At 36.6% G+C, this 11206-nt stretch overlaps 1 protein-coding gene across 1 annotated transcript; it reads right to left on the bottom strand.

The window, feature by feature from the left end:
* Positions 1–314: 314 nt before the first annotated feature.
* Positions 315–1774, bottom strand: LOC142175298 (uncharacterized). The gene is made up of 4 exons (XM_075241884.1): positions 1738–1774; positions 1287–1472; positions 810–1110; positions 315–714 (listed from the first exon to the last, which is right to left on the bottom strand). The coding sequence occupies exons 1-4, from the start codon at positions 1772–1774 to the stop codon at positions 315–317; spliced, it is 924 nt and encodes a 307-aa protein (XP_075097985.1).
* Between the last annotated feature and the right edge of the window lie 9432 nt (positions 1775–11206).

The raw sequence follows: 11206 nt of genomic DNA, 5'->3' as shown, positions 1-11206 counted from the left end.
TGCTCATGTACTGATGACTCCAGATTTCTGGGAATTAGACTAGACCGTCTTGTATTATCGGTTTATCTTATGTATTACAATTTTATTATTCGTTTATAACTGTTATCACTCTCTTTTAAATTGTTAAACTTGTTAATTGGCTATCTAATGTTGACCTGCCTAACAAGTAGATGTTAGGCGCCATCATGTCCCCGAGGTTAGGAATCCGGGTCGTGACAGTAGTCCAAGCAATCATTTACCATAGTTGGCCAATAATATCCCATCCTTTTTATATGGAAGTAGAGCTTTAGTCCAAACAAATGCGGTCCACATACTCAAGAATGTGCTTCTTGCAAAGCTTGGAGTGCTTCATCTTCGCCTAAACATCGCAAGATTACTCCCTCGAATGATCTTCTATATAGAGTATCCTTGTAGTAAAGGAAACGCGGTGCACGACGATGAATTTCAGTCCTTCTTCTTGGATGTTTTGGAAGTATCCCATACCTCAAGTAGTCGATAATGGGTTGTCTCCATTCTTCCTTCTCAGCTTTAAAAATACCGACAAGATGCTCTAGTTCATTTTCTTCACTTTCACACTTGTTTGGTGGCGGTACTACCCATTTTTGGCCGATAGTAACTTGCCGTTGATCGGGCAAAGTTAACAATGAAGCTAGAGTAGATAAAGCATAAGAATTCTTGTTTTCTTTCCTAGGCACATATTTAATAGTCATGTCACTGTCCCATCCCATCAATTTTTAGCATAAGAATGATATGGGCGTAGTTCAAGTTTCTTGACCTCGTAACTACCTAAAATTTGATTGGTCACTAACTGGGTGTCACCAAGGACTTGTAATTGCAACTGCTTCATATTGACATTCATTTCAAGCCCAAGTATTAGTGCTTGATACTCAACAACATTACTGGAGCAGAGTTGTGTCAACATAAAGGAGTAGGGCAGAACCTCCCCTTGAGAAGTGACAAATCCTACACCACCACCAGCTCCTCCGCGATGCATAAAACCATCAAAGTACATCTTCTGTGGAGGTTGTACTTCAAAAACCATTATGTTTTCGTCAGGTATGTCATCGGTCAGTTCCCAATCATCGGGTATCGGGTGATATTCCAAGAAGTCTGCCAATGGTTTTCCTTTTATATCCTTTTGAGGAATGTACAAAATCTCGAATTGTTGAAATTGGAGGTACCACCTTGCTAGTCGATCACTAAGGACTGGTTTTGACATTAAAAACTTGATGGGGTTTGTTCTAGAAACAAGATGAACGACATGATCTTGAAAGTAGTGCTTTAACCTTTGAATTGAGAAGAGTAGCCCCAAGCACAACTCCTCATATTATTCAGCTCATTCGGTATCATCATTCTGCTTAAGTAGTAAAGGGAGTTTTCTTTCCCCTCACTATTTTCTTGGGCCAAAAGTGCTCCAACTGACCTTTCTTGTGCCACACTGTATAGTATCAATGGCTTTCCATGTATAGGGGCTGCTAAAACAAAAGGCTTCATCAAGTAGGATTTAATGCTCTCAAAGGCATTACTACACGATTGGTCTCACTTGAAAGGGACACCCTTCTTCGTAAGATGACTGAATGGTTGACATCTCCTAGCTAAATCCGAGATGAATCTCCTAAGATAAGCTAACTTTTCAATTCATGAATATCCCAAGGCTCGGGAATTCTTAAGATGCATCAACCTTGGATTAATCAATTTCAGTCCCTCGATGTCAAACAATAAATCCAAGGAACTTACCAGAAGTAATTCCAAAAGCACATTTCAACAGATTCATTATAGGTTGATATCCTCGGAGTAGCTCAAACACCATCTTCAATTCTTACAAGTGGTAATTCCTATTTATTGACTTCACCACCAAGTCATCCACATAGCATTGAATATTCGTGTGAAGGAGGTCATCAAAGATATTTTGCATAGCCCTTTGATATATGGCTCCAGCGTTCTTCAAGCCAAAAGGTATTACCTTGTAGCAGTAAATGCCCTTTGGGGGTGTGGAATGCGGTAAGATCTTCATATTTTGGAGACATGCAAATTTGGTATATCCAGACGAACTGTCCATAAAAGACATTGCCTCATAACTAATAGTAGCATCGATCGTCAGCTCTAGAATAGGAAGCGGGTATTCATCTTTGGGACACGCATTGTTCAGATCCCTGAAGTCAACACACAATCGAATCTGGCCATTATTCTTCCTTATAGGGACAATACTTGAAAACCATGTTGAGTATTTAACTTCAAGAATATATCTAGCGTCGATGATTTTGTTACGTTCAGTTTCAATCAAGGGAACCAAGTCCGGCCTAAAGCACCTTTGAGCTTGCTTAACAGGACAAGCACCATTCTACAAGGTGATGGATTGCTACTTTGGTATCTAAGCCTGGCATATACTTATAACTCCAAGAAAAGACATCCCTATACTTCTTGACTAACTCAATATAAATTCTTTCTTTATCGACTACTAGTAAAGAGCTTAGATAAGTGGACCTCAGTTTTTCATAAGTTCCAAGGTCAACTTCTTTTTCAGGCATCAATTGTTGTCTTCACCCTTCTTCAAGTTCAGGCGAAACATCTTTCACATTCATCTTCTTAAGGATCCCCATCATTGAAAGATATGTGGTAACACCAAAAAATATTATCCAATTTTCCGTCACCCTCCGTTAGAGATGAAATATATTGCTCACCTTTTATAGTGTCGTGATATGAAGAGCCCACACTTTCTTCAGCTTCATCATGATTCTTGGTGTAGACCATAGTGTATGACTTTACTTTTAGTACCTCATCACACGAAATCATGAGTTTTTTTTTTGCCTCATTCTAAAATGAATCAGACTTTGGAAATCCTTAGAGATCTTCTGGATTCTAGGAAAAACGGGTGTTCTTGTATTTTGATAATTTCTCTGGAATTTGTTCCCCTTCTTTAATGGACTTAATCTCTCAAATACAGAAGTCCTCATAGTTTATTTTTTAAGTCGATCAAAGACAGAAGGTCTGTTAGAAGTGGAAGATTCATCTTTTATAGTGATATAATTGTTGCTTGCCCTTCTTATGAAGATGAGAACTGGTGACGGTTGCCCTTCATTTTGATGGGACCTTCCCTAATTTATGGCTCATTGGGATTATATCCCGCTTTTGCAAAGAGCATGTAAGCATTAGGGTCAAAACCTTCATTTGTACGCTTTGTAGGAAGTGCCACATTCTGCGAATGATTTTGGGCCACAAACCCTCCAAGTAGCTTTGAGGGCAGCTTTGCTGCCTCAAGTTATTTGATCGGAAGAGTTAACCCCCTTGGCATATTAGTTTGGAGAGTGGATGACTCACCCTCCTCTATCTTCCTTTAGGGCATAGCGGAGCGCGGGAGTTACTTTCTTTCTATAAGACATAATGTTCCCTCTATGACATTTATTCGAGCTAGGGTGTACCTCCTCAACAACAATCTTGACTTCACCAGTAGTCACCTCAGTTCTTTTAGTTGTGGAATTGTCATTCTTGCTCTTCATGACATTATCGGCTTTTAGCTCTTTCACAACATGGTTGCTCAAGTAGAAATTTGTATTAGCAAAGTGTGACTCGGCCTCAGTGAATGGCTTGTCATTAACAACTATCTTCTTCTCGACCCATCCTTGTAGTAATTCAAACATTGATGGTAGGTAAATTGAACCACTTTATTCTCATGTATCCAAGGCCTTCCCAGCAAGACATTATATGAAGTCTTTGCATTGATTGTGCCTATGGAACTTTGCCCCCTTGTTTGAATCCTTGAATCATCAAGCGACTTGAATCATCCATGGGGATGCCAAGTCCTTTCACGGTATGAATTGGTAAGATGTTCACTGAGGATCCTCTATCAATCAAAATTCGATTCACCCTTTCATCACGCATATAGCCAACCATGTACAAAGGGCGATTATGAGCAGTGTCGCCCAGTAGAAGGTCGTCAACGTTGAACGCGACATTTTCTTCGCAAGAATTAACTTCTTGAGGAATGGACTTAGTGAGCTTTTCTAGATTTGAATATGGTGCCAATGATATGTCTTCACTCTTTTCTTGTTGATTGTTCTATTGACTCTTTTCGTGGACTTCGTTTGTGGCATCTACGGTGAGTCACCAAGATCTAACCTTCATCGTTCAGCTGAGCAACTTTGAATTTTTTATTCTCCAATAATTCTTTATCTTAAATTTCTTCAAGACTGCATAACCCATATGGATGTAATGAGAAAAAGGTTATAGAGACTTGGTTCGCACTTGCCTTCTCATCTTCAAGTACGATCTTCTTTTCACGAGCTAAGTCCATAACTTTATCCTTGAACACAAAGCACTTCTCAAGAGGATGACTCACAAGTCGATAATATTTGCTGTAATTTGGATCATTAATTTTCCGCTCTTTATTTGGTCGCTTCATCTCCGAAAGTTCGATTAGCTTTAACTCAGTGAGTTCTTCAGAAATTGCAGGGACATTAGAATCCAAAAATGGGTACTCCTTTTATTGCATTTCATTTAGAGTCAACTTTCCACTTGACTTATCTTGAAAAGAAGTGGATTTCATACTCTGCTTCTTGCTCACCTTTGTTGTGAATTTCACAAGTGATGTGTTGACATTCATAGCTTCTTTGCTTTTAAATTTGGGCATGTACTTGTTCCATATTTTGACATCTTGCTTGTCATTCGCTTTGCGAGGCTCGTAGGCGGACAACCTTTCATTTCCAGCATAGGCCATGCTTAATTCTATGTCATGGACACAAGTAGCAAGTTCTTCGAATATCCTAGCCTTGATGCCTTGCAAGATATAACAAAGTCCCTAGTGCATGCCTTGGATGCACATATGTCTATGCCTGAAGCTTCACTAAGCTTGTCTTTGCAGTTGAGGCTTGCATTCCTCCAACGATTGATAAATTCAATAACTGGTTCATCCTTCCGTTGACGAGTATTTGTAAGTTCTATCAAACTCACAATACGTCTCATGCTATAAAAGCGATTAACGAACTCTTGATCTAGTTGATCTCAACTATCAATAGATCCAGCCTCGAGGTTTGTATACCAATCAAAAGTATTTATTTTCGGCGAGTGGACAAACTACTTGACGAGGTAATCTCCATAAGTCCCATCATTGTTACATGTCTCAACAAAGTGTGCCACATGTTGCTTTGGATTGCCTTTGCCATCAAACTGTTAAAAATTTTGGAGATTGATAGCCAATGTACATCTTCAACATATCAATCCTTGCAGTGCACGACTTTGCGTATGTAAAGGAGGATTTGGAGGCAACTTCATACTTATTATTTATAGTCCCTTCAATAAACTTCTTTAGTTTATCCATTGGAATTATCCCCTCAGGTGAGACATGGATAATGTTAGCAGATGCCACTTGTCTTGGGAGAGGATCACTCCCTGGAACTTCTTGGAGCTGGCTAGGTGCTTGGCTGGATTCTTCTTCCATCAAGATTCCCACCATATCCATAACTTATCAATTTTAGCATCTTGATTTTGTATGCATGGTCAAGCTATCAATTCATTCTGTCAAGTTTGCCAACTTCGCATCCACAGATGAAGCATTTGTCACCATTGCTTGCATGATTGTTGTAGACGACGGAGAATAGCATGGGTTGTCACATAGGTTGATCCTCAATTGTCTCACTCTATGCGGTGTAAATGGGGAGGATCCATCACTTGAAGTATCATCATCTTCCTTCATAGCAGAGTTCTTGGATTTGAGAGGTTAAGCAAAGCTAGAGTTTTCACATCGCTTCCTCCTTCAGGTGTGTTTGTAGAAGATCTTGCTCCTTTTGATGATGAAGATCTTAAAAATAGGGGTTGATGCAGACGACACTTGTATTCTTGTTGTCCGAAAAAGCTTATTTTTCTCCTTGTAATGGGTCCAAAGCTTCCAAAGATAACATCGAGGATGCCTTCCGCACCAGCGTAGAACCTGGAATTAGCAACCATGATGGAAGTTGATGTGTAGTTAACTTTATTTGAAGCCATATCGATGTTCTTGAACTTTGGTGATTGAAAAGTTGAGATGAGATTGTCCCACTGGGCGTGCCAGAATCTGTAGAAAATAAATTTGCGTCAAGAAAATCATCAAGATCGAAAATATATTGCAACAAGTATAGTATTTTATTTCAAATAATTTAAGTATTACAATCTCTATGAATCCTCAGATTCTTCTTTCCAACAGTAAATAAATTAAATTCAGGGGTCTTTGAGCTTGATCCTGAATTTGAATTCGATCTATCACCATGAATGTCGTGATTATCGCCACGGACAAAAGTAATCTTGATCTTGAACGCCTTATATTTGATTTTGTTCTTGATCTTTTTGAGTTGAACTTGAGTGCTTAAAACTTGAAGCTTTGTAGAGAAATTTGCAGTGTTTAATCCACGAGCTCTCTCTCTCGCTTCTTATTATGATTTTTGGTATCTTTTCGGAGTTATGAATATCCCTATTTATAGTTGTGAAAGAGAAGAGTTGTGATGAGAACGAACTTTTTCCGACCAATCAGATTAAAGCATGACAATGCCGCATTTGATTGGCCAGAACATGTCACTTGCACGTGTGGTGCAGTTTCATTGGCCTTTTAATTTGAGTTGGCATGCCTTATAATTTTGACACGTGGCATGATCTTATTGGCTCTTCCATTTGACTTGGCGTACCACGCCATTTGACACATGGCACAAAACTGGGCCTCTAGGAAGATGACATCTTGGGCTCAATGAAGTGGGTTCATCGTCTGTAGCCCAACTAAAGGGGCTAGCCCAATGAATTAAGACTTATTAATCTAATCCATATATATTGGACTAATAAAATTGAACCAATTATATTTGTCCATAATATTTATTTTGAGAGGAGTTTTCAGAAACCACTATTATTTAGTGGCTATTAACTTCCTATAGCTACCATATACATAATTACTTCCTATAGCTACTATTCAGTTGTCACGGTTGTGTATTCGCACCATATATTTATGAATACAGTAATGACAATCACCTTAAAAATAGGTCTGTCCAGCTGTCTAATAACGGAAAGAGGATCAATTAGCGTGATACACTCCTAATATAACTCAACAAAATTAATTCTAACATGCCTCATTATCAACCCAATTAATTAGAATGATTTGTCAGTTGTATATACAAAAAAAACAGAGCATTCTATATTCAGCTTCAACATAACACAATCTGCAGAGCTTCAGAGATTCCGTCATTTTTGTCTTTGATATAGTTCGAGGTTTTGATTCGATCGTCATTGATAGAAAATTTTTCTGCCCCGCATTGATACAAGTATTTACAGAATATTTAGTAATTCCATTTACTAGATGGCAAGCTTAACAGTGCTAATTTGTTATTCTGGGAAGTAGAACAATAAATATTGTTATGTCGATTATTCGATTGAGGGGATATTGATAAAGGAGTATGCTTCGTACAATGATTTAGTTGCTTCAATTTCGAAGCAACTTGACATAGATTTGAGTCCCAAGTCAATTAAAATTGAATACAAAGTGGAAGAAAATTGTACGCCTATGGAAATACACAAGGACATGGGGTTTCAGGGTGTATGTAGAGTTGAAAAAGGAGAACAGAGAATTCGGGATGTATCCATTGTATTACTTATTGGTTTCTCGATGTATTTGATTGTTTCTCGATGAATTTTTTAAAAGTAGATGATATATATACATATACACACACATCATTTTTTTAAGGTATCAGAAAACATAACAGTAATGTATTTAGTCATGTACATAACTGTATTTTGTATTCAAATGTATGAATTGAATTATAACAATGTATTTAACGACTTATAATATATATACATGTCATGTTATACATATACGTACATACATATGTATTACATGACATGTATATATACTGTAAGTGGTTAAATACATTGTTATAATTCAATTCAAAATACATTTGAATACAGAATACAACTATGTACATGATTACACAAATACAACAGAATACATATAACTAAATATGAATAAATTGATTACAAAAATATCTAAAAAAAATTATGTATTCAGAACAACTAAAATACTATTAATACAACTATATTTTATTACATTATTTTTAGAAATTTTTAAAAAATAGTAAAGTTAAAATGGATTCTTGAAACATGAGAATTTGAATACAGAAGTATATCAAATAAATGAATGTATTTATAATAACAGTTGTTGTAGCCCAAAAACACATTCATGTATTCAAAATAAAGGTTGCATAAAATCATGAACAATTCAGTTATAAGCTGAAAATACAATCTATAAATCAGAAAAATATTCTATAACTATCTTCACAGAAGTATTTGATTATGTGATTTGCCTAACAATCTTTGCCGGTGCTTCATTGTCGCTTATCGCATTGGCATCTAACTTCCGCATAACATAGTCCCAAAGGAGTGCACCATATCTTAGCTGGAGTAAATTAGGATCAAAGGTTGTTTAATGAACCAATCCTCAAGTGTTTTTCTTTGAGGTCAGAGATTATGTCAGTATTAGTGTAGGAACTGATATGCGGCAATGAAGTAAGCAGGTGTTTAACAAAGAATTTTATTTCAAAACACAACAAAAAAGATAATTGCATGCTTGAAAATTCAGATGGATACAGTCAGGTTGGTACATTACTTTAATTGTTTTTAATGTAGGCTGTTTATGAGTTCAAATATATATAAATACATGTATATATGAATACATTATTTTCATTGTATGCAAAATACAGTACATACAAAACAGTGAATACATGAATACAAAACTCAGCCATCAATACATCTAAATTCACTGATTATGACAAAAATACAACTTTGAGTTATGGCAATAATGACAGAACTATTGGTGTATTTAAAATTGTTGTATTATGAACCCAAATACATATAAATACATCTAAATACAAAAATAAAAATTACGGTACAAACTAAAATCAGTGTATGCGAACTCTAATACATATAAATACATTTAAAATACCTTGTCCTTCCGTGTGTTTGAGCTACTTCCATTAGCGACCTCATTTCCCTTGCTCCCAGAAGCAACATCGATAAGTTTTCTTCTCTTTCCCACCTTTAAGTTTTGTACAGAAATGTGATGACCTGATAGGTCATTTTCAGTTTTAGTCGTCATTTCTATGTTTCAAAACCTCGATTAGCTCCATTTAGCCTTTCTCCATTTACGTGTATAGTCTGTGTCTTCTTCCGAAAGGTTTTATGTAGAAAATTAATAAAAATGTAAAATCATGCTTTAAAACTCATTTGAGTTGACTTCCATCAACGTTAGCAAACAAAGCCGGATCAGTATTTTGATAGTTGTAATGGGTACGTATCGTAATTTGGGACTAGGGAGTATGCCCGGAATTGAAGTCGAAAGTCCCTAGTGTCATACCTCATGTGCTCACAGCTAGCTTGAATTAACACAATTTGTTGAAAACTAAAAATTTAAAGGTTTAAAGAATTCCTAAGTTTGACTGCAAGTTAACTTTGTTGCTACCAGGTTCGTATTTTAGTTCTGAAACTTGGTATAAGTTCATTACAGTATTTATAACTTGTCTACAAAATTTGGTGCAAAACAGAGTTGATTTGACGTGATTCGGACGTCCGGTTGAAAAAATAAAAGTTCTTAAGTTTCTTTAAAAATTTCATTAGTTTTGGTGTCCGATTCATAGTTCTAAGTGTTATTTTGGTGTATTTATGAGTGAGCGAGTTCGTATGATGTTATTACACTAGTGTGCATGTTTTATTTGGAGCCTGAGGGGCTCGAGTGAATTTTGAATTGTCAACGGAGTGGTTTTGGATTTAGGAAAATAGCTACTGCAACCTGTTTCTTGTGCTGGACTACAGATCTTCCATTTGTGAGGTCTGGTTAGCAAATGCTAGCCTTGATTTTGCGAACAATGAGTCATATTTTCAAGCATGGGCTGGGTTGGTAAGAGTTCGTATTTGCGAGAAATGCATCGCATTTGCGGACTCTGCATCGTCGCAATTGCGAACTTTATTTACTTGACGCTTCTTCGCATTTGCGAGGTATTGTTCGCATTTGCGACAAAAGTATTTCATTTGCGACGACAACAGGCTCAGTGGCTTTTTCACATTTTCGAACTATGTGTCACAATTGCAATAATTGCAGCTGGGTAAAAGAGGGTTCAAATGGGAATTAGCTCATTTCTTTCAAACTCTCAGCCGTAAACACCCTAGAGGCGATTTTCCCAAAAGATTGTCTTTCTAAATTCATTGGTAAGTGACTTTAATCCATTTCTTTTCAATTACCCATTATATTTCATAAGATTTCGACATCAAATATAGGATTTTGCACGGTAGAAATTAGGGACTTGGGTAGAATTAGGGATTTTTGTAAATTTGAGATTTAGACCTCAAATTGAGGTCAGATTTTGAAACTAATAATATAACCGGGCTCGGGGGTGAATGGGTGTTCGGGTATTGGTCCGAATTTCTATTTTGACAAAGCGGGCCTGGGGTTAACTTTTGTTGACTTTTTTGGTAATGATCTAAATTGAACCTCTTTCATTCGTGGGTAGTTTCTAAGGCTTATTTTGAATTGTTTGGATAATAATTTACTAGATTTGGTTGGTTTGGAGTCTTGTTCGAAAGTCAAGGTCGTGGTTGAACATTGAGTTGATTGCGGAGTGAGGTAAGTGTTGGGTGTAACCTTGATTTGAGGAAATTGGGAAATCTTGAGCTATGTGTTATGTGAATTACATGTATAGCGGCGTATATGTGAGGTGATGAGTGTATATACGCCATCGAATTACTTGTTTCCATGCCTCCCATATTTAATTAATTACTTGTTTCCATGACTTAACCGTAACATTACTTGTTTTCCCTATCTTCATTTCTTAATATTATGTCTTGTCTTCATGCCTTAATTTCTACATGCTTATTTGACTTCCATGCCATAATTGCTACTTGCCATATTGCATTTCTTGTATTGAAATGTCCATCCCCTCCCTGATTCCATACTTATTTACTATTTGTCTCGATTTGTTTCCCTCACATATCTAAATTATTTTATGCCTTGTTGCCTTATAGTTTTGTATTAATTATTGCTTTCATTGAAGTAGTCTCACTTGTATGTATTGTTAGAAGTAGATACCGTTGAGTTGGTAAAGTTGAGACATTCGAGTAGTTCGAGCCTCTTGATTATCATGTTATTCTCCATTGCTCGTACATTTGTTCTCTTGATGTGTTATTTCTTGTAAATCTTAGTAATTGAGTT

This window comes from Nicotiana tabacum, chromosome 21, assembly GCF_000715075.1.
Source record: "Nicotiana tabacum cultivar K326 chromosome 21, ASM71507v2, whole genome shotgun sequence".
Taxonomy (NCBI): domain Eukaryota; kingdom Viridiplantae; phylum Streptophyta; class Magnoliopsida; order Solanales; family Solanaceae; genus Nicotiana; species Nicotiana tabacum.
This window is presented reverse-complemented; position numbering and strand designations above follow the sequence as displayed.

Coding starts and splice junctions, on each gene's coding strand:
- LOC142175298 (XM_075241884.1), bottom strand. CDS start 1,774: ATGAATCTGTTGAAATGTGCTTTTGGAATTACTTCTG. Junction 1,111..1,286: donor CTACTCTTCTCAATTCAAAG/GTTAAAGCACTA, acceptor AACCATTGGCAG/ACTTCTTGGAATATCACCCG. Junction 715..809: donor CAAGTCCTTGGTGACACCCA/GTTAGTGACCAA, acceptor GGGATGGGACAG/TGACATGACTATTAAATATG.